Source organism: Amphibalanus amphitrite, unplaced genomic scaffold, assembly GCF_019059575.1.
Source record: "Amphibalanus amphitrite isolate SeventyFive unplaced genomic scaffold, NRLGWU_Aamphi_draft 000198F_arrow, whole genome shotgun sequence".
Lineage (NCBI taxonomy): Eukaryota > Metazoa > Arthropoda > Thecostraca > Balanomorpha > Balanidae > Amphibalanus > Amphibalanus amphitrite.
Window position 1 is genome coordinate 655978 of NW_024881693.1, and position 23762 is coordinate 679739.

Sequence of the window (23762 nt, forward strand, 5' to 3'; positions counted from 1 at the left end):
GTAGTTGACACCTACTATGGATAGCCGGCAGGATGCCTACTGGTTGATCTGACCTGACCTGACCCGACCTGGCCTGAATGCATTAAGACATCATCTGTGATCAAAACTAACATGAAATTCGTGAGCAACACGCGGTAAACCATAACAGCTTCTCTTTACGAAGTTCTAGCAGGCCCCGATTTTCCCGACTTTTGGGTCATTGACCTGAACTGGAAGGTCAGCCAATGACCTAGGACCTTAAAATTGGGTATCATCGGCTTTCTCTCGTCACGGGCAGCACGTTCGTTTTTCCGCGAGGCTCTAGCTCAATCAGGGGCCGAACGGCGGGGGGGGGGGGTCCAACCGACTCCCCCTACACGTAAGACGCTGGCAAACGCCGCACACATGCGAGGGTTAAGACAATCTAGAAGACATAAAATCGTGATTTCATACACTTCTAGCAATATCTGCAGTGTCCCGCGGACGCCTATATTACCTACCCCTTCCACCACCAGCGCCGCCGCCGCCCGCACCGTGGCGTCATCGGTCGGCGCTGCCGCGTCAGAAGGACGGCGGCAGTCGGCATCCGCACGCCGCGCCGGCCGCCGCCGCCGGCAGACGTCTACATGGGTGACCTCTTGACCTGAGCCGCCCGCCTATGTGACCTCTGACCCCTCAGAACAGGGGCGCCTGTTGCACGTGAAGAACACGTGCTTGCGAGCTTATATAACTGGTGTCGACGATGGTGTCTGTGTGCCTGGTGATTGTGCTGCTGGGGATGACCTCTGGAGGTCACGCTCAGGTCAGAGGTCAGGTGGGTGCCACCGGAACGACGCCACAGCAGGGACTCAGGCAACTGGCGCGCTTTAGGTCAAGTTACGGTAATGCGTGGAGACGTCCAACACCGTCGATAAGTCTGAGAACAGGTAAGTCGGAAGCATGACGTATGATCGGTAACGACTTGCGCCTCACATATAATTAAGAAAAAAATAATGCGTGCAATAGCAGCAATCAACATGATTCAGAAAGGCAGAAAAGGAGCTGTTACACTCAACCTCAACATTGCATGTGGGATCAAGCCACCGCGATAGTTGACCGAAAGAGCAAACTACTTGGGCATTTAACTATAGCGATAATTCTGCATCCCAATTCCCCTAGATCCACCTCGCCCGCGTGGTCTGATTTTGAGCCCACGACTAGCCCGCTAAATGTCACGAGAAGTTGTCGACTCACCGAGATTAGGGCCGCTCTGGACTCCTCCCTGACTACTCCACCCCGAGCGAATGACTTGTGACTCGGACCTGTGCCTGAGTCGCCATATGAGGCCCAGTTTCGGCTCTGCCGTTAATCAATGCTCGTGAGCTGCCTTCACGATAGCCACCGGTGTATTTGTGATAAAAGGTTACTTTGGATGGAGAGCATTTTAACGATGCATTTTGATGATATTTGTTGCTGTAACCTTCGCCTGTGTGGAGGTGGAATTTACATACTAGAATGAAACTCGGGCTATTGCATGAGGGAGTCTGCGCCAACAATTTGTTTATCTCAGAATCGGTGGTGAGCTAAGGTCAGGTCAATTTTGCGACCTCTCTATTGTTAGTCAATAAGAGAAAGTTGAAATGCTCTTCTTTCGAACGAGAACACTCCCAAACATCGGAATACATGTAAACCTGACACACTGAATCGGAAAATTGCACCTGTGACCTCTTTTATGCCCCTGAGGTCATCTCAGGTCATGAGACGTCTACAACATTTTTTTTTTTACAATAGCTTAAAATAGAAACATGCTATGTAGAGCGTTGAAAACTCCATGGATGCGTTCAGCTCAACGCTACGAATCGATTACTATGCAACATGACCTTTTTTGACCTTGACCTGTGGTCAAATTTTTAAGTTGAACTGAAAATGTCAATTTATTGTTCATTCGGCGTGCCTTGACCAGAGAAGCACGAAGCCGGCAAAAGCAACGTAGTACAAACTTTGTGTCCAAAGCTTCTACAGAAAACCTTTAATGCAAAAACGACATATTTTGAGTTTTTGCCCTCTGGAGGCTAAGCCTTTGACCTTATGTCTCATCATTTACATTCAGTAAAACTGTAAAATAGCTATCGAATGCGCTTTTCGCGGCGCTCTAGCTCTATTGTTTTCCGAGTTATTCGCCGATTTATGAAAAGCTGCCAAAATCAGGAACCTAAATCCATGATAATTTTACGTTCAGTGACCTCCAGTGACCTCAGCGGTTATCTGATCGAAAATGACCCGCATGATTCTCAAAGATCTTACAGCGATCTATTGTCCTTTCCGCGTCTCTCTATAGTTTCCTGGCTTCAGAGATAACCTGGTGTAATGTGTGGCCAAATACGCCCCCCTCCCCCCTCCCCCACTATGGCGAAGTTGGCGGAAGGGCCCACCCGGGTGCGGGATAAAGGGCAATTGCTTTGTGTAATTTTACATTTATATGATTCGAAATTCCAATTCCAACCCTGTGTTCGGTAGCATATAATTATGAATACCAGCGCAATTGTGTACCTTTTATATTTTCGACACTGAAAACACATTGCTCCCGAATAAGTGCGTCAAAGGAGGATGCTCTTCCGAATTTTGAAAATAACTGAACACCACTGTTTTACTAAAACAGCATATGACCCAAAAAGGCCCTCAAGGCGTAAGAATCCTCAACAGGACAGTTCTTGCGTCCGTCCCTCTATGTACAGAAATGGAATCACATGCACTACACATAATTGGATGTCTCAACATCCATATCCCGTTCCATCATACAAGATCCGCGCTTACAAGTTACAACACTCGTATAACATGATAACCAAATTTATGCAGCTTCAGAACTTTGAAACATGGGCGATAAGCGTAAGATACAGACGGCTGCGTAGATCAAAACATTTTGTCATTGGTCGCTAACCAAGATTTATGGTCTATGCCGAACTCAGATATGTAAATGTTGTGAGGCGAAATCTATCGTGATATGATCAAATAACAGACATTTGGTAATAGTTACATACAATACTGAACACATGGACAATGTTCGTGGAATGTTACACTCAGCTCTATGATGAAATTGATTTTTTTTTCACGACGGAACATACTCGTAAATGGACGGATAACACGTTGACCATGTTTGCAGGAAAGATAGGTGCAAATAATGTGGACTTATGGAGACATTAGCCGTTTTCACGACGGACTGCATCTGGCTAATGTTCCTAATTTGACAAAATCTGCACCAAGTTTCTCAGTGCTCTTGTGAAGATCATATTGAATCATTTTAGATTAGTGACCTTATCCTCGCAGGTTAAGAAAATTAAATGAAAACACTTATTTATTGATAATTTTGAGCGCAGCTCATCAGAGTACAAGTTAAAAATGCATGTTTTTAAAAACGCAGTTAAAAAGCGTTTTTTTTACCTGTATTTTGATGAAGGGCTGTGCTCGAATCAATTAATAAACAAGTGTTTAAATTCAACTTTCTTAACCAACAAGGATAAAGTCACTAAAAAATATGTACGAAATCTCTTTTATAACAAATATCTTCATATCCTGACTTTATTTCAGTGTTTAGCGTCTGGTAGAGCGAAATTAGAAGCATATCGAAGAGTTACAAACAATTCAAACAAGAGAAAATAGTATAACAAACCTGTTATTCGTTAAAATAATCAAAAGCATTTTTTTGCCTATTTGCTTGCAAATACAACCGAAATATTTACTGACAGATTAAAAACAAACGCTATATAGTTCCATATCTATGTTATCAAGTTGTGCCATTTCGATAACCATTCGCTCAACTTTGCCGGTGTTATTGGCCAATTCTTTTCATGTCTAAACATTCTTTCCATGCGTGGATTGAACATATGATTGACTGGGTATGTAAGTTTTGACAATGAACATTGGACATATGATTGTGAAGCGGATTTTGCAATGCATTTTCGAGTATGCAATCTGTTTCTGTGTCATGCAAATCTTTCTATGAAAGTTGTAACGAAACATGCATTGACGGACACTTTGACAGCGTCCGTTGTTTGCTTAATGCTCTAGATTGACATATTTATAATTCCTATACCTCTGCACATAATCTGCCAGTTCATATAATATGCTGCACAAATAACGATGTTCCCGTGCCTCAAATGTGCAACACATTCATGCATGGCGATTTATTCGAGCACTCAGCTTCAACGAAGACACTTTCGTATGTGTTAATGGTGCTGCTCAATTAACATAACCGGGCCAATATGATGCCCTTAATATGTTAAACTGGTAAATCGTCCGATGTACCCGAGGTTCTTGAGTAACGACGGGCTGCGATGAGCCGTAGTATGCGGTGACCGTGACTCCATGTACGTGAGGTCAGGTCACGAACGACTAGTATGCACTGCATATGATATTGATCATGACCATCCGTGACTTCTCATGTGTAGTTGTTTGAGGCTGGGTGGCGCCAATATTCGTATGTCATTCCGATCTAGCTGCATCTGCACCTCATTGAATCCGATTAAAACTTCCGATGTGGGTTAAAAGAAACCGCTTGCTGTCGAGTTATATTGGATAACATCCGGTTTATAAGTCAGTCGTGCGGCATATGGTATATCGACCATATCAAATAGATGCATTATTGAGAAGCCATTGTTCCAATTGTATCGTCCAGTCTTACAAAGAAATGGCCAGCGTCCGGCTCCGGATGCCTGCAAAATTTTGTTGTTTTTACATTTCATTAGTTGCTTGCCGCTTAATGCCACAGAAATCGACGATCACTGCTAATAATATCGAGAAAAATAACTTCGCATGAGTGTAACCACGATTGAAAGTAAGGCTAAGCCGGAACTGAACTCAACCATTTCAGTTCTTGCGTTTTTGCAGCTAACGGCTCTTACACCTCTGTTTGCCCTTCGTTCTCTGCCAGCTGCGTTCTAAATGAGCAGTTGCCTCATGAATTAACAATTATCCACGGTCCTGCAGTCTTTGGTGATTGACATCACGCAGCCACGCCAGTCACTGGCATCACACAGCCGTCAAACAATGATTTGTTTGAACCGAAGTCCTTCAAACATCGGCCAATTGCCGTCAAATACTGACCAATTGCTGCCAAATAGTAAGATATTTACCCAAATGACGCTTTGACAAATCATACGCCGTCGATTAGGCCACCGGTAAACCCTGGGAAAGGTCCAGGAACGCGGCTTGGTTAGTGAATGCGGTAAAATTACGGCTCCCACTGAACTGAAAGCTGGACTTCTATTTAGTAAAACTGCAGCTTTGAAGGAGGCTATGAGTTTGAACACTTAGAAAGAGTTACTGTTTTTTTTTTTTTGCTAAAAATACTCGTTTTTGGATATCGCCAGTGAACGATGCAAGTCATAGGTATAGTATAAGTATGAACATAGTCGTCTGCATAAATAAGTCTGTGGTATACCTATAAAATAGTTGGTTCTAGTGTTACACTTAATGCTCTGATGTGACACTGAGAGGTGGCTGCTGCGCTGCGGTCTCTGATGTGGAGGTGGTCCTTTGAAGTGCAACAAGACACGCTTCACATGACCTCGAGATCGGCCCAATATGACTCCACCCATTCCGGGGCACTACGGTCGCTCCATTGAATATGCTAATGACTGGGAGGGTTCACTCAGCCTGCGTCATTATTCAAGGCTGTGCCACACTACTCGTGATTTTCTTTCATCGATAAGACAGTGTTTGTTCACAATTTTGATTTTTATGCTATGGTAAATGCCTTAATCTATATATCATATCGCTAGGCTTGAGTGTTTATTAAAGTGCTGCAGGTGTATTTTCGTCTATTCATTTTGTATAAATCGATAAAAAAAAAATGCACAACCCAGCGCTAACTCCCGAAAGGCACTTTGGGGGTCTGCGAACAACAAACTTCATCTAAACACGGTGGTACGGTGTTTAACTGGCGCATTGCACATGAAACCCGCAACCGAACTAAAAGCATCTTCTTATCCACTGCATGATCAAATGTTACTACATAAATATCGCTCCCCGTGAGCTTCTCGAAAAATAAGGTATTCTATAATATATTTATATAAAGTATTCTAAAACATTCACTCCTATGTAGTTATAAGCCCAATAGACACGAAACCGAGTAAACGTTTCGATAGGCACTTGGATTAAATCTCATCCGGGTGGTTGGCAGGTGGACCGTGCATCAGCTGCCCTTGCAGGACAGCTGGTCCGACACTTTGGCCTTGGTTTGAATTGCCTCGAACAAGGCCCGCACAATGGGAGATGCGGGCCGCTATTGTAATTGCTCATGGTTGTCAGGACTGCTTAGAATTTAATCGGTACATACGATCTAAACAGCTAGCCACTAAGCGAGACAGATCACCTGATCCGGGTAAGTTTCTATTCTCTTCACAACTCGCAGCTGTTTGTGTACGAGCTTTTTCGTTCTTCTTGCCCTTTTTGTCTACGAATACCAAACATGTCTTCATCGCAATAACAAAAGGACTCCTAGCACCGCTAACTTTATGATAATTTGCTCTCTAAGAGCTAAACTTATTAACGATTACATGCCCTCAGTGGTGTCAGATTTTTAGTCGAGTGTCGCGAACAAGTGCATTAGCAGTCAACGTGGAATGCATCCAATAAATAGCTATGCAGATGAAGTTGAGACACGGCCGACAAAGCGTGTTCAGAGAGTAAGCCATCTCATCCAACCTGTACCCATTCAACAGGCTTAAGTCACGACAAGGCGCAACGACAGTCGTTTCCAGCACGTTGCGATAGAGTATAAATAGCGATCTGATGTACCGACATACTGTGCTGTCATGCCGGGCGTCAAACATTTCCCCGACAATGGGTGTGCGGAGACAGGCATGATTTGTCCCAGCAGGTGATGAGACTGAACGCTTCATCAATCAGAAATTCATGAAGACGTTGTGTACATGACGTTACAACTTGCTAAGCCCTAACTTGAGTGATGTTGATTTGAGAAATGCATTGGCTGATAACTGCTGCCATACTGCTGCACTTGGAGGAGGCTGAGAGAGTTTTGTTTATGAGGTGTTTGAAATAAGTTACATCGAAATTCGGAGTAGGCCAAAGCAGTAGGCCTGTTGGGGCAGTTCAGTTGTAAAAGGACAAATCATTATTGTATAGCCATCGTTTATAGTTTATAGGGAAAAGTTCTGGATGGTAAATTGACTAAAATCGTTTGCATTTTTATGACATATTTGTCTCTCAAAACAAAGTTACGATGAAACTAATTCAGCACTATTTTGAGCACTAGACCGAGTGAAGCTGTAACAAGTTATCAAATAACTGGGATCATTTTTGTTCAAATTATACCAGCGTCGCGTAATTCATTTTGCTTTAATAACAAAAATTTCAGCATCACATCATAGCTTATCTATGTAGGTATATCCAGCCAGCTGCACTGATGCTATAAATTCCTTCCTTGCCAGCTACCTACCTTCCCCTCTTTGAGTACCCGCCGCACGCTTCAACCCGACTACAAGTACGCTTATCTAGTGCTCATTTTGCATATCATTTCATCCAGATGAACTGCCCAGCCGTTCTCAATGCATCGCCCCGTGATACATTACAGCTCCACCAGCACACGTATGACAGTATATATGACAGCACGATATATGGCCACGACACACTAACTCCCACGCTATCTCTACAGAGCGGGCCGGGCCGCAGTGCGCGGTGATATATGTGGTGTCACCGGTGATGACAGTGCTGAGGTGAACGGCCGAGCGGGGCGTAATTAGCGCTCTGCTGCACCAGTGCGAGCGGTGTCAGCCCACTTGGTGACCTTCACTGAACAATGGAGATGGAGAGAATAACAGAAGCCAACTGCTGCCACATAATGGAGGAGACTTTGTGTTAGGATGATGACAGAAGTGTATGCAAATGCATCAATACACGTTCATTGTACAAAACACTTTGGATGAATATCCAAAGACGTCGGCGCTTTTACACGACACTACTGGGTCATTCACGCAGTACTACGTTTGCACACGACACTTTCGGTGCCTGCACGCAACACTATTAGCGCCCCTGACCTGAGGTGTCGTCTGTTTCAGCTGGCCTGGGCGGCTGTCCACCGGTCCCCAGCGGACTCTACTGCCCCAGACCACCACCGGACGACTGTGAACAGGACTCAGACTGTCCTCTGGGACAGCTCTGCTGCAGAAAAGGCTGCAATCGACAGTGTACGGAGGCAGGTGAGACGATTCCTTCCTATACAGTCAAACAACGGATACAACTTGTCACTTAAAGGTAGTGTGCCACCTTTGAAAGATTTCCCATTTTATTTTTCCTAGGATAAGAAGCTTCTGTTTTTACCTAAAATCGCAAAAAAAAAAATCAAAAATGGGCCTGGAATGGTGCCTTTTCGCCTAAAAGTTTATCGGTTTTTCGATATGTATAACAACTGTAGTGGGCTCACCTGCAAACAGGCGTCGGCAACAATCGCGAATGCGGCGCACATGTGACAATAAGCAAAGGTCATTATAGAGTTACGACGTACGGGAATGAGTTATCAGCTGTCTAATCGTAGACAACACAATGTCGAGCCTTAAACTGTAAGCCTGTATTGGTATCGTTTCTTTTATTTAGCTGTCGAACATTATTTATGGTTTGAAATATGATTTTATGTAAAATAATTTATATGAAAAAGCCGTCTCTTAAGTTATGACCCCATTTCACCACACGCAAGTGGCAGAAATGACAATGATCAGCTGACGCATTTTTCTTGGCCGAAGTCAGAGCGCGCGGCCCGACGCACCACCACCGCACCACAAAGTATGAGCAGAAGCCGCGCCCAAAGCCAGGGCCCCGGTAACGTGAGGTAGCCGAGTCGGGGCAGCGTGCGCTGACCCAAGCCGGGGCCGCAGCTTTGGGCGCGGTCTACCGCATCCCCGCGGGCAGCCCCGGGCTATCACATGACACCGGGAGGACGCGCGGCCCCGGCTTGGGTCAGCGCACGCTGCCCCGACTCGGCTACCTCGCGTTACCGGGGCCCTGGCTTTGGGCGCGGTCTACCGCACCACCTAACAGGCGTGTTCGAAACCGCAGGAGATGATGATGAACGGGTTTATCGAAACTTGATTGGATGAGCATATCGGTAATAGCGATTTCAGTGTGTGCATTTATTGTTCATAGTGGTGTGAAATGTGGTTGGGGTGCGACCGACAACCCGTCGGGGCGAATTTCGCACTGGGGTACTCAAAATTTGAAGAATTTAAGACGTTTCCATGAGTTTTGAAGGTATGGATAAGTTCTAAAAATCCGGTTCTCCTTATCTGGGCCATTAACTCCATACGGTCCAGGAAAGCTGGCACACTACCTTTAAAGTGATCTCTACTAAGATGACAACTTGATAGATTATATTCGGTGGAAGGACGTGAGCAGGAATAGGTACTTGCATGAGCTACACTCCAAATAGCGTCAGCTTCTCCTATAGCTAAGACGCACATAAACCCTAAGACGTCACAAATGGACCTCGAGCTTCCTAAAACCTCTTAGCTGTACCGGCCTGAAAACTCAGCAATGAACGTTGAGTATAGGGAAAATCAACTGTTGGTTGATCACCCGGGAGAGGTTCACAGCGGCACGGCGGTGGTGAACTGCAACAGGCCGTCATGCGCCGGTTTCGTCACAATCCACCCACCGGCGCCGGTAAGGGCAGTTAGTGTCGGCAGTTACCCACCGTGGCGCCGCCCGCGGGTCGCCCATCCCTCTACCGGGTGGGACTCGGCACTGACCGGCCAAGGTCGGACCAGACCAGCTTCGCGGGACAGCGCGGACCATTTTGGACCGGGCTGAGAATTAGTCTGAATCAGGACCGGGCTAGAGATTCAGGTCTGTTGTGGTCTGCTGGACGTCTTGGATCACTGGTCTATAGTGTCCCAATGTATCTCAGCCTGGGCGATTTTGGACCTGTTTGAACCATGCCAGACCTCTTCAATCTCCGCATACCACATTTTACACTGTTCCCCGGCCCACCAATCTTCTCTGGACCACCCTGGACCATTTGTCTCCTGATCCTGGTCCATTGGCACTGGTCTCCTGGCCCTGGTCCACTAGTCCCAGCCCCCTAGTCTGACCAGCAACAGCAGGGGGTGACTCTGAGTGCACGTCCACTCGGCACCACTGCCCAAAGCGGGCCGGCGCCGCGGGGCGTCTCTGTTCGCGACCGCAGCCTACAAATGAGGAGAGACGTTGATGGACGGCAACACGGCGGTATGGACAGCATGGGCGGCGGGGCATGTGTACAAGATGGGTGTGTATGTGTATGGGCGGTACGGGCGGTTTGGGTGATATGGGCTAGTCGAGAAGCATTAGGAATGTGGGCTGGAAAGCATGCATTAATTCAGAAGGCAATGAGAGAGAGAGGGAACAGCATGAGATGAGTGCTGTATGGATGATGTATAAAATGTGGACGCTGTTGGTACTGTAAGAAGATAGAAGATACACAAGTTAAAGGGACCCTCCCACCTTAACATTAGTTTTGAGTTGAGATAGCCAAGTTTGCGGCCAGGCTCAGAAACCACCATTTATCCTGGTCGCAACCCCCGCAGCTTTATGGTGTTCAAGAAATTTCTTCCCTTTACTTGCAGGGTGGGACCAGCGTGGTCCCTATCTCTTAACCATTACGGGAATCTGATGACGTCATCAGGCTTTCGAACGTCCGTTAAATGTTTGACTAAACGTTTTGTAGCACGCGGTGGTTTATGCTGCTTTGCGCGCAACAAATGCCGCACTTTCAAATAAAGTCGCTAGGAACAGCGGAGATCCCAAAAAGTAAACAAAAGTAAAAGTCTAATATCTTGAAAACCGGTGAATATTTTTCGATGAAATTTGGTAGATATTCGTTTTTGCTCTTTCTGAACCGAGCGACATCACTTTCATGCCAATTCATTAACTTTTTTGAAGGTGGGAGGGTCCCTTTAAGCGTTATAAATGTTATAGGAAGCGTGAGAGTTCCGAACGGCATGGGTGCGCATTGGGCAGAATTAAGTGGTGAGTGAATGACACGGAGATCGCAGTCGTTCAGCCATGTAATGGAGTAAATAGCATTCACCCAGAAACTAGAAGTCTCTACATATTTCTATTTTTGTATGCACTATGCTATTTATGGCTTACGCTGGGGCGACTAAGAGCACATTGGTAGGTAGACTGCGCCGCAATGCACACTGCGGTTATCTTCCTGTGCGCTATTGCAGTCTCCCAAGTGACGCAGCTACTCTCTTGTGCCGCGTCGCAGTCGCTGCCGCGGCGGCGGCTTTCAACCGACCCTTCCAAGTGTCTGACGTGACAATGCTCCTGTGGAGAAGTGCCGCCGCCTGCAGGAGCGGCTTTCCAACAGTTCCGAAATTCCCGGCACCGGGGCGCTGTCCCGTGGTCGTGCTCTGAGTAATGCCACCGTCGTGCGCCGGCGGTCCCCGCTGCGGAACGGTCATGAATGATACATGTCTCCCCGGTCGGCGCTGTGTCTCTGTCAGTCTCCGACGGATCTGCGGTGTCTCCAACGGAGCAGAGCTGTGCTGTTGACAGCTCCGGTAGATAAGTGTGAGATACCATCTACCGCACGCGCCGCGATTCACATGATATTCCCTGTAATGAAGGGATGAAAGAACAGTGGCCCAGCGCGGCCGCAGCCCTGTCCGTGCAGAGCCGATCACTTGACGGTTAAAGTATATGTATGTAGAACAAGCGAAAAGCCACGAAGCAAGGCTGTCATAAGGAGTAACTGACTTGCTACACGCATCCAATAGCAGTTGGACAAGACTGACCAATATTGGCAGTAGTTGGTTATACCTACATTCTTCTTCATGCTTAGCAGTCTTCCAGACAGTTAAACGGTCCTAAATTGACGCTGATTGCTCGTAATGTCAGTTAATTCTACAGTATGAGATCATAGTGGTGAGCTGATGCAATCGGTAGCTAGCTCCAAGCAGCACTTCCATGATTCGGCAGCCACCTGTTTCAGTGTTCTGGCTTGTTATGATGGCGAAAGATACTGCAGCAACTTTATTTTTCGACACAACACGCTGGACAAATTACACATGACGTTTACAGAGCTTGTTGGTTCGTATACTCTCCTTTTCTTTCACTGCTCATATTTCATCTGGCTTGCTTTCTTGAAGTTCAAACATATACGAAGACCTCAGTACACCAGGTGTACCGATGTCTATGCTTAAAATCATATATTTTGGCATAACCAGTCGTAGTTATTTGGCCATTAGTGACCCAAGATGTGTGTGATTCTCTGACAGCACGGCCGGGCCGGTGTCCGTCGAGTGAGGCGGAGTTGGAGGAACGAGACGCCCTGCTGCGCGAGCTGGTACCGTGCCGACCCAGTCGGCCCGAACAGCTCGAGTGTCCGACCGCGCTGAAATGCTGCCAGCTGGCCGGCAACCACTTCTGTCTGCCGCCAGGTGACGAGGGAGAGGGAGAGGGAGAGGGGATGGTGCATCGAGGCAGACATAGAGACCGTAAGTCATCAGGCTACGATGTGAATTGCTTATCGTTATCAAACACAAATTATTGTTTTGTAGCCATCTTCAGAGCCCTCACAGTAGTTCAATCACTACACTGTTGTTCTTGGTAACTCAGTCACTTGCAATGGAATGGGTCCAATCAAAGCAATTAGTAAAACCATTTATCAAAAGATTAATATGAAGTTCCCCCTGTCATGCCCAATGAATCACATCCAACAAAGTTGAAATATTGCGGCATTAATAACGTCCTATAGTGAACCCCTTCATGAACCCTTATTTCAATGGCCGACTGGCGACCTCCTTAAACCCACCCTTGATGACGTCATTACTTTCCTACGCAGCGAATATCGACTGACGTCATAAGTGGGCGGCTCTGTCAGCGTCCGCACCATTACGCCCTTACATATGGCACATTATTATGGGCCATGCAACGGCACATGCTTCAGCGTGGGCCGAACGACGAGGTATCTTTGACCCGTTAAGATATGAAGTGTGTGTGGACACTGAGACGCTATCCCCTATACAAATTATCAAATAATACTTTTGAATGATCTGAATCTTCAGAGTGCTCGGTGCATGAGTTGTGAGTTCGCAAGGTTTGGTTTGTCAATTGTCACCATGAAGTACGATAGGACTGGAAAGTGGCTCAAAATTATTAAAATTGAAATCTATGCATAAGCTATGCATGGGTCTTGGTTATAGTTAGTAAGTTCTTCTTAGAGCTACTCTCAGATTGATAGGTTCGCGATGCCAGTTGTTTTCATGAGCGCATCGATGGCATTGTAATGTCTGGTCACTAATGTCCTCTGTCTGTAGCTTGTCGACAGCTCTGGCCGAGCAGACAGAGTGATAGGGACAGGAAAAGTGCTACGACTGAGAGTGTCTCGGTCTCTGCATCTGCTCAGTGATGCATGTGGCTAGGGAAATAGACGATGGGCTCTGCTATAGACCTTGCTGTCAGTCAGTGTGAATGCTGGTAGCCACGAAGGGGAGTGGCGGCCCTGGGGGCCGCCTTCGTCTCCCTCCAGAGCCGACTGGCTACGCCCTAGGGCTGGAGGGAGAAAACAACAGCAACAACAAGGTGGAGTGAAGCTGGGGGCCATTACTTAAATTTGCCATTTTATTATCTTCACTTAAATTTGTGACTCCTGAATTTTCTGTAAGATAAAAAAAAGACAAAAAGGTATAATTGATATTCCTTTCGAAAAATCAGGTTCGAGAAAATGGCTCAATACAATATTAGGACGGATCTTAGTAGGAATTCCTCTGAAACAGGACTTGCGTCTTGCATTCCAATCCTGGAAGTTCCATCGGTTTTGTTTCAACTACCTATCCGACATTTTTTTATAGGAGGTATTGGCCGAAATGGAAATGGAACGCGTTTTGTTTTCCTCGTATTGTTAAAATTCCTACGTTATTTAATGCTGAAATCAAAACAATACAATACCAATTGCCTAAAACGTCTTGCTCTTCACTGTGGACCACCTCCACGATATTTTGTAGCACATGTAACGTCTCTTGCTCCATTGTACTTGGACAACTGGAAACTGAAATCTGGATTCTATTTACGTCAACATACCATCGACAGTACCACTCAAAAACAACAATGCAACATGACAGGTCAAACGTAGTCCTGCTATGATCAATGTCGTGAGTGAATCTCAATGAACCTTATCTTTCCTACAAGCATGCAGCTGCAGGCAGCAGAAATCTATGTACGTTACGAGCTGGTCGGAACATGGGACGCGCCCTGTATAGCATTAGAATATCAGCGCGATGTGGGGTCGCTAAATCTGATAAAACCGCACCCCATGTACTATGCAACATCGCTTGCACAGCTGATTCCTCCAACATCTTGGATCCTTTGTGTCGTCATTACTCACTGTTTGCGTAATACCAAAAGGAAAGTATTCCGTGTTCAGTACTCACTCACTTCCTAAACAATGCTAACAACACCACCAACAGGTCTATACGTTCAGATCGATTGAAGACAGATTACACCCATTCAGCAGCTCTGATGGCCTCCTTTAGTCGGTACCTATACATACAATCAGATTGTTTTCAGCTATGGTTCGTGCAATCTTTCGATCCCTCTGATTGCTGCTGCACTGCGCTGCCTCCCATCCCCGCGGCCAATGCACAACTTCATTCATCCCTTTATTACCGCTTAGACACGCCACCTCCCTGTCCTGAGGGCCCTTTCCGCAACTCCTGACAATAATCTCATGGTAAACGTTTCACCATTACCACGCGTTGCATAGGTTTTCAAAAGCTTCATCACACTGTGCCTTGATGTAATTTTTAAATGACGTCACATGAAAACTGCACCGATGCTCTGAATCCTGATAAATGCACACCTGACATGTTTCTCGTCTTGCCGACAGTACCGGAGATCACTGCAGCCGTCCAGGCGGCCGTCGTGGCTGAAGGTAAGCCCGGAGAGCTGCGCAGGGACCACCATCACGGGCCTCTCTCACCGTCTCCGATATCTCACACGGCTGACTCTCACATGTCCGCCACATACGGCCCAGTTTGGCAGCGCTCGGGGGCGATTCGCTCATCGGCAGACGCGGCGCCATCCGAGCTGCCATATTTGGCGCGCCGAATCGAGATTGCTCGACGGTATCGTAAAGTGGACGTAACACCCGTAAAGCCCTGCATGGAGGGGCCCCGCCTTGATGTAACCAGCACCGTCGTGGCCGTAAAGATGGTCGGCACATTACGCCCCCAGCGGCCAGGTACCGATACGGCCTGGTGGGCAGGGGCAGCCGAGTCAGACCGAGGTCGTTATCCGATGAAATATCGGCAAAACGCGAGTGGGTGTCGACATGTGTAATGAGAAAATGAATTGAGATGAAACACTTGCTCAAATTCAATCTGTGTTTCTACACTAGTACACTATGCGCTTTTTTAGCATGGCAAAATAACTGTAGATAAGCTCAACATGAAAGTAAGCATTGACACGTATGTATGATGCCTGACATGAAAAAATACAGACGGACAATTTTAACAAATGGACGACGCAATCAACGATCGATCCAAGTCCACCTTATTTCATTGAATGCTTTTGTCAACTCTCCGTGCTTATTGTTTCTGGCATCGAACGCCTGCTCGTAAATATGCTGGCGCGAAGCCTCCCATCATGCTTCGATCTTCAATGCACTTTTCTTCATATATCCCAATATTTTATCAACGGTTAAATATCATCCAGCGCTGAAGACAATCATACATTTACTTTTCATGGGGGACGTTTCATCATCGACTGAGACTGAGAGAACTCTCGAGTTAACCTGAGACGTGACCTGACCTCTGCTGCGCATCTAACCCGTCGACGACCTACTTCCATCGTGACTGCGACAAAGCCTTCGGGAACTTCTAGACAGTTGGACCTCCTCCATCGGACCGACTTGAAGACGATGACTGGACGATTATTCTCGGTCCCCGAGAGGATAATCTCCACCTTGACTGAGACTGATTGGGACTGTTTATCGAGCCGCACCTGTGCCAGCCGCTGGCGATTGTTGGCAAGTGAATAACCAATGACGGTAGCCAATCGTGCCCGCCTCTGCTAGTTAGAACGAATTGTTGCTGTGGCCTACCGAGCTGCGAGAACAGACGCATAATAGCATAGTTCAGTCACGGACAGGACACGGTAACGGGCTGCTGCAACGCAGAGGAGGGAGATGACATATGACTGATGGAAACTTGACGTGACTAAAGGCATGATAATGGAGATATGACGTAACAAATGACGTGACTGATAGTGACAGACTGCCAACAAACCTTGTGACTCGACACCAAGCCTTCATGAATTTCAAGTGAAACAAATTATTCAAGCGACTGAAATGTTGAATTCAAATGCCAGTATATGACTGATTTTTACCGTCTGAACAAGCGATGATAAAATCTCCAACTACGCAGCAGCTCACGCAAAAGTGTGTGACACCCCCTTTTTGAGAACATGGTATTTCTTCTGCATAGTGAGGATAAAGACACTGATATGCAGTATTTGCCGCCCACGATGCGATCTCTGATGACCCGGTATGACCCATGCTGACCTGTTCGACGCCCGCTCGTCAGATCCGACTGCCCCGAAGCCCGGCGGCTGTCCCCACGCACCCCTGGAGCGGCTGAGGTGCCGGCAGCCGAAGCGGAATCTCTGTCTGTGGGACAGTCACTGTGGGGGCCGCACCAAGTGCTGTCCGAGCGGCTGTGGCCTGGTGTGCCAGCCACCGGCGCGGCCCGGCTCCTGTCCGGCCATCTCCTGGCACGTGGCCGTCCGCTGCTGGAGGGACGGCAGACCCAAGTGCTACCGGGCCAACGACCACCAGTGTCCGCAGGGACTCAAGTGCTGCCACAACGGCTGTGTCTTCTCCTGCGTTCCGCCAGGTGCGACGATGGATCAACATATTTTTATCTATCATAACCAGATTGTCGCTGATTGCTCTTTGATTAAATCTATCGACTTTTTGGCTGTCTATCGCTTTTCCTTTGCTGTAATAGCTCTAGCTAGCTTTATGTTCCCTTCACCGTCGTTTTCTGCCTTACTACGCTGATGTACGCGTTCATTGCAACAGGATAGTTTGCATGCAATACGGCTCTCCAACGTAGATATAGTTCAAATATCCTCTTCAACTGTCAAGTATGTTAACACTTGAGTGTCGGGCGTTTCACAAGGCACCGTCTTACACAAACGCTCATTTTACATAATTAAACCGCTCGTAGGGGCTCGACGGCATCTCGCACTGACGCGTCGCCGTATAGACACAGCTTAGCAAACAGGTAAATGCATTCATGAGTTTGCTTAATGTCATGGCGGCGCCAAAAGTCATTACCAGTGATGTCCAGTCGTGACTCGCAGATCTGTGACTAATAGCACCTATCTGGGAGCTGCAGGTGGGCGCCGGTAAAAGCTGTGACCGTTAACCAGTAGAGCTGGCCAGGAACCATTTGCGACTTCCTTAATCCAATAGTCCTTGCCGAGCTCTTGCCCCTTCGTCAGCTGAAGAGTCAGCATACGATACATCAACCGTTAGCAGCCAGCATATAAATGTTCTACTTAAATCGCGTCAAACTAAACTGTCCTTTTTGTCTCATTTCAGACGAGGTGCTGTCGACCAAAGCGGGGTTCTGCCCGCCACCCTCCTTCATCGACGACTTCCGGCCGCCCTGCCGCGGCTCGTCAAGGGTCAACGTTTGCGACGCGGACGATCACTGTCCGGGTCCGAAGAAGTGCTGCCCGTCGCTCTGCTCCCGGCAATGTGTACTGCCACTGTGAGTCGACTGGGAACGTTTTGATCAGAGCGGCCCCTTCTGAATTCTGGTTACTAAGACCGACAGCGTGTTGACGATGACGGACAAGAACGTTGACAAGATAGACGGGAATAACCGACGATGACCTGACATGAGGACGACGTCAGATAGTAAAACGAATGCCCTGACGGCCTGGCAGAGATGACAGCGACATAAACAGTGACAGTGGGATGACCAAGGATGACCAGCGGGGACACGACAGCAGCTTTAATTATTTTTGTGGAGACATTCCTCTGAGCCCCGTCGACAAAAACTTAAGTGACGGCTTATCCGCACCGACTTTGATATATGCGACGGCTTGACCTTCCTGACTTGTAAACCACGTCAACATTAGCACAAAACAGTATTGCCAACACGATAGTGAGCACGATGCGAACTGATTGTAACCGTCAGCTCTGCTCTGGCATGGCCGGCTGCATGCTTAGTTGATGTGCCAGAACAGCTACGACTTGATCAAGTAAGTCACATGTGAAATGTATCTCCGGATGACCGATGCATGCCTTCGAATTACGACATTGGAATACCGATAACCTAATGCGGCGTATTTTTTTTTACAGGGTGACACAAAAAAACGGTCATCACCAAATTTCGAATAACTTCGGAAGTTTTATTCAGATCATCACCAAACTTCGGCCACTTAAGGTCACACCTATGTAGCATACATCCACCAAGTTTCAAGTCTTCACTACGAATACTTTTAGTACAGTGTGTGTTTTACTGACGCTCCACAATGTGCTCCAGGTGAGCGCCACGGCGCTGCATGGCGTAGGCACACTTGCATGCGGCGGGCAAAGTTGTCGATAACCCGATGGCTGTGCACTTTACAGAGTGCAATGGCCTCTGGAGACAGTGCTCAGGGGGTGTGCTACCCCTGAAATGTTATTCTTATCGGGTTATCGGCAACTTTGCCCGCCGGATGCAGGTGTGCCTACGCCCTGCAGCGCCGGGGCGCTCACCTGGAGCACATTGTGGAGCGTCCGTAAAACACACACTGTACTAAAAGTATTCGTAGTGAAGACTTGAAACTTGGTGGATGTCTGCTACATATAGGTGTGACCTAAAGTGGCCGAAGTTTGGTGATGATCTGAATAAAACTTCCGAAGTTATTCGAAATTTGGTGATGACCGCTTTTTTGTGTCACCCTGTATTTACACTAACAACGCTTTTCACTTTTGAAGCTATTGCATCATGTCTCCTGTGCGCCAGCCAGTATAGAATTTTATACAATTGACGAGATCTTCCAGGAATCGAAAGAAAAAAATGAATAAATGAATGATCATGGAAGTCGAAATCTTATAACAAACCAATTGTTTCTCGTCCCGTTCACGATGTGCCATAGTACTGCTTGCTTGTAACACTGTTAACTTTCAATATAACGATTTTAAAGAAGAAAACAGCGGTGAACTAGAGCTACAAAGGCTTCACAAAGCTGGATTTAACGGAAATCATGGATACCTGTGGACGTTAGTAGTTTGTGCACCACGCGTACCTATTGCGTGTATTTTTCATGGATGTAGACCTACACCAAGCGATGCCAAGTGTCAACTTTCGCCTTGGTTTGGAAGCCCTGGTGATGCAGCACTTTTGGTAGTAGGTCTTTTGTGATGGTCATGATTGCTATTTACTCATGATGCCTTTTTTCTGTAGGCTTGTGCTAGAGTGCTCTGAGAGCACTGCTCTCAGAGCAACGAGCATGATTTGCCTTCTCATTCGGCAATCGGTGAATGAATGTGCTGCATGCCGTTTATTACGGAGCGAGCGAAGCGAGCGGAGTCTCATACTGAATTAAGGGAAAATCCTGAGTATGAGCGGCCGGCCGGCCCAAGATTCCTTTACTACTCGGCCGGCCGGCCGACCGTGGGGACGCTCTTCAAAAGCTAATATCTTAGGAACGGGACATCCGATTGACAAGCGGTCTTCTTTCCTGAATGTCACTTGGGCGTAAAAGTTCTGTGGTGTGATGGCCACCATGCGTTCTTGCCAACCACCGCACGTGGCGCGTGGTAAAGTTGGACATTTTTTAAGAACCCCCAAAATTGCAACCTCAATAACGGCACAACGGTTGGGCCGATTGAATTGAAACTCGGTACACAGTTAGGTCTCCATCAGATAATTCATCTGCATGTGTTAAGGTTGGGGTGCGCACGTGCTACAGCACGTGCGCACGTGCAGGGGGCGCTCCCAGATCTCGAGAACGGCTGGGCCGATTGCGCTCAAATTTGGTACACGGTTGGGGACCAGTTAGTAGGGTGCTGTGCAAAAGTCAGTTTGGACCCCGCTTGCACGTGCGCACGTGCAGTGTGCCGCTTCCAGATCTCGAGAACGGCTAGGCCGATTGCGCTGAAATTTGGCACATCGCTAAAGACCGGTTAGTAGGGTGCAGTGCACCAGTTAGTTGGAGGTACCCCCACGCAATTTCGCACGTGCAAGGCCCATCCTCTCGCTCGCTCCGTTGGTCGCCCAAAAGGCGTTTTACTGGTTATAACTTATTAAAGGGAGATAATGACCTTTTTCCACAAAATCTGAGTTAGGATCATTTTCTGACAAAACACAACAAGTTATAATGTAAATTAAAACCATTTTGCTCAATGCGGTACCTTGCCGCAAATATCTCAACTTGAAGTCACGTTAGCGGGGAGCGCTGAAAATGACCGTTGAATAAGTACTTACATCACTTTTTGGTACTTGCATGTAATTTTGTAAAATGAGCGTATTCCTTACATTTGATCTTCATCACATCTAGTTAGTTAATGGTCGTCTATAGTGCCTTCAAAAGATATTCATGGTTTGGGGGTGGTTTATGTCTAAATTTACGCAACTATTTTTCCTGTTCATCATCTGAGGCCATATGCTGCTATTTTAGTAGCAACGACTTAATTTTGAATCGGTCCCGCCGACTGCACAATAAAAGAAGATAGATACAACACTTTTGCGGCATCACTGAAAAACTTATGCAGTACTGTTATCAAAATTCTCATAACACCGTTCGACAAACCTGAAGTCTTTTTGAAATAAATATGCTTGTATTTTTCGCTTCAGGCTCTGAGGCCAAAATAATGAATTTCGTAGTCGCAATCGCAAGATTTGGCTGCGTTTCTGGCGCATGCCGTTCATTTGTGGCGCAAAATAATACTTGGAAACAAAGAAGAGTAGGCACTATGTACGAATCTAATTAATTCTAAACCGAATTAACTCTAATTCAAATAAGAATCCTTACAACCAAGCAACGACAAGGCGATAACATAAACAAAAACCCAAGCGTCGCTGTTTGAAACAAAAGCGCCATATACTGCGACTTTTTTATAGAGAAGGACAAGAAGGACAACGCATTTCGGTGGGTGTTACAAGTACTGCAAGTACTGCTTCTTTTTTGCAAAAATAAAAACAATTTTCACATACGAAAATGTGCTAGGAAATTTTCATATTTTATAGAAACTACAGTAGAAATAGTATAGATGTCGAGTAATTTTTATTAAAGAAAAAAGAAAGCTCATTATCTCCCTTTAAGGTAAAGTGACTTACGGGCGATATAGTTCATCAATGCATTACTGCAATCTAAATTGGATTAAGGCGTACGTATTCACATGTATAATTTTGCTGCGGCAGGAAATTTTCCCGTTGTGTAGGTCGTGAAATGCACTACTTTTGCCGGTCAGCTCACCAATATTCTTTTCTTGATGCATTTACCACTTAACCGCAATGAAAGGCATGATTCACAAACCTTCTTTAGCCATGAGGTAACAACAATGGATACTGAACTTCACTGACCACCATCCATCTCAGTAATCATCTCAGGCTATATCCGGCTTGCGAACAAGTTGCAAGTCAGACAACAACAGATGTAGCTGACAGAAGTCCACTCGTTCGACCATTACCACCCCAGTGGCTCCCAGCAGCATGCGTCCATATTCAGCCGTCTGTGACAAACGACCGGTCAGAAACAACGACACTCAACGCCTTTGCACTATTCAATTTCACAAGCTCAGCTATGCGATTCTCACACATTCCGGGACTCATGTCGACCCATCACCACGGGGTTGGTGAGGGAATATTAACCACTTTCTGGCCGCGGAGAGACGACAGCCTCTCGGGGGCTATGTGTGCACTCCGCCCCGCCCTGACAGGCGATTTGACCGACACCCACACAGACAGGTGTGGGTGTCACAGACTGGACAGGTGGGGTCACTGACCTCGATACGGGCGGGCCGGACCGGGGGGGGGGGGGGTACCATATCGGCCCCGCCCATGGGCGAGTGTCAGATGACATACCAAGGGCAGACGCCACGGTCACCGAATGGGAAGCTGTGGGAGGGTATACTGCAGAAGAAACGAGCGGGGACAGGACAAGGACGGACAGAGGAGACACCAAGGACGATATTGAGCACAGACACAACGAAACAGACGACGAGCGGACGGACTCAGACGACCACGCGATTACTATCCACGAAGGTGAATTGCTGCGTCTCTTCTTCCATGTTTTTCATGATTGAATTATCATGTTAGTAATTGTTACTAAATCATATTTTCGCGTTACATGACTTTGTGCTTAATATTTCCAGAATCGAATATCGGTGACCGGCGTTGGACGATGAGTTCTAAATGATAGCGTGACAGCCATAGACACAACAGTGCCTAAGCTGGAGTCAAGAATCGCATCGCAAGAGCAAGATCCTCACGTCGGCGCCTGCACATGACAAAGTCGACCGCGGACCGATGGTGTGTTTGTCAGGGTCGGACTGATGAGATATGGGTGGAACAACTGGTGTACCTATAGCTTGGATTATTTGTTTGTTTAAATGAAGAGTTGTGTCAAAAAAAAACTTTCCAAGCCTATGGTAGATGAAACTTGAAAGCCATTGTCATTATGCTCTGAGCGAAGGAAACAAGACATTTCCTTCGCTTCAAAAGGTCTATAAAATGAACCACTCGGAGCTGCATATCAGCTTGTATGGTTCTTCGCAAACTGGCATCCAGACGTCTAAAAAGACTGGTATCCAGCCAAAGCTGTATGATGAACTGCTGCAGCTGAAACTGTACCTTTGCAGTGTGTACACTGTCTTTTGCAGACTGCTTTAGCAAGTAATAACCTTGTTTGTTTGGAAATGTGAAAGATGTTTGCTGTCATTCTGATCTGAGACGCATTTAGATGTGCTATTTCTGTGCCAGCTGCTGCCGAGTATTGGTAAGTCGTTTGTTGAATAGTTACGGCAGTTAAGTGGCTATTGAAAGCGTTTCCAGTTGTACCTTATTGAGGTGTTTTTGCAGGGTAACACCAGGTAAAATGTCGTCATCTGGTTAGTTTCTAGATTAGTTTTAACAATTGAATATTTGCGACGAATGATGAGGTAAAGTCATCCATTGTGATAACACTCGCACCATTCGTGATGTGATACCAGTGATCAGTTGCTAATAGATGTGAAACGGTTTTTAGAATCTTTAAGAATTTTAGGAAGTGATTTTGATGCGTCTCGTCAGCAGACCATGAGTGTTATATAACGTTTTAACATTTCTGTAACAACAATAATAAACAAGCAAATACTGCCTCGTTTTAACGTGTATTTGTGACGAACGTATCTACGGGTTCACTGTTTAGTGCCAGCTGGGATTCAGCTAGCCGAGCTTCCTGGCTATCTCCACATCGTCACGCCCACGTGCCGTATAAAGACGTTACGCGTGCCACGTTACATCGCCTGGGCGTCGTCTCAAACGTAGTTCACGCACTGTGCGTGTCTCTTGTCGGTCGTCGATCTCTTATCTAGCACATTTGCATCTGACAGTTCAGGCAACGGTGAAGCGAGCATGACAAAGCCGAATGTACTGCCGACATTGCCACTGATAAGACCAGAAGTACCACCTATGTATTCGCGCACAAACTCAATACGCCGTTGCAATAGACATAAACAAAACATCTGTACAATTCTTCAAGCTCTCTCCATCGCATCAACCAGCATCGCATCAATTAATATAGAAATTCAACATGCCTTTTACTGCCTT

The 23762-nt window shown here is 46.6% G+C and overlaps 1 protein-coding gene across 1 annotated transcript; it reads left to right on the forward strand.

Annotated features, from left to right (window-relative positions):
• Nucleotides 1–539: 539 nt before the first annotated feature.
• On the forward strand, nt 540–23320 carry LOC122384795 (WAP four-disulfide core domain protein 3-like). Its single transcript, XM_043372542.1, has 7 exons — nt 540–905; nt 8034–8174; nt 12231–12392; nt 14840–14884; nt 16536–16844; nt 17558–17729; nt 22328–23320. The coding sequence occupies exons 1-7, from the start codon at nt 722–724 to the stop codon at nt 22341–22343; spliced, it is 1029 nt and encodes a 342-aa protein (XP_043228477.1). The 5' UTR covers nt 540–721; the 3' UTR covers nt 22344–23320.
• The last annotated feature ends 442 nt before the right edge of the window (nt 23321–23762 follow it).

What these genes read in the sequence shown, in the direction of transcription:
- LOC122384795 (XM_043372542.1), top strand. Translation starts at nt 722, where the DNA reads ATGGTGTCTGTGTGCCTGGTGATTGTGCTGCTGGGGATGACCTCTGGA. An exon ending in GTCGATAAGTCTGAGAACAG is followed by an intron (nt 906 to 8,033) that starts GTAAGTCGGAAG and finishes CGTCTGTTTCAG; the next exon opens with CTGGCCTGGGCGGCTGTCCA. An exon ending in TCGACAGTGTACGGAGGCAG is followed by an intron (nt 8,175 to 12,230) that starts GTGAGACGATTC and finishes ATTCTCTGACAG; the next exon opens with CACGGCCGGGCCGGTGTCCG.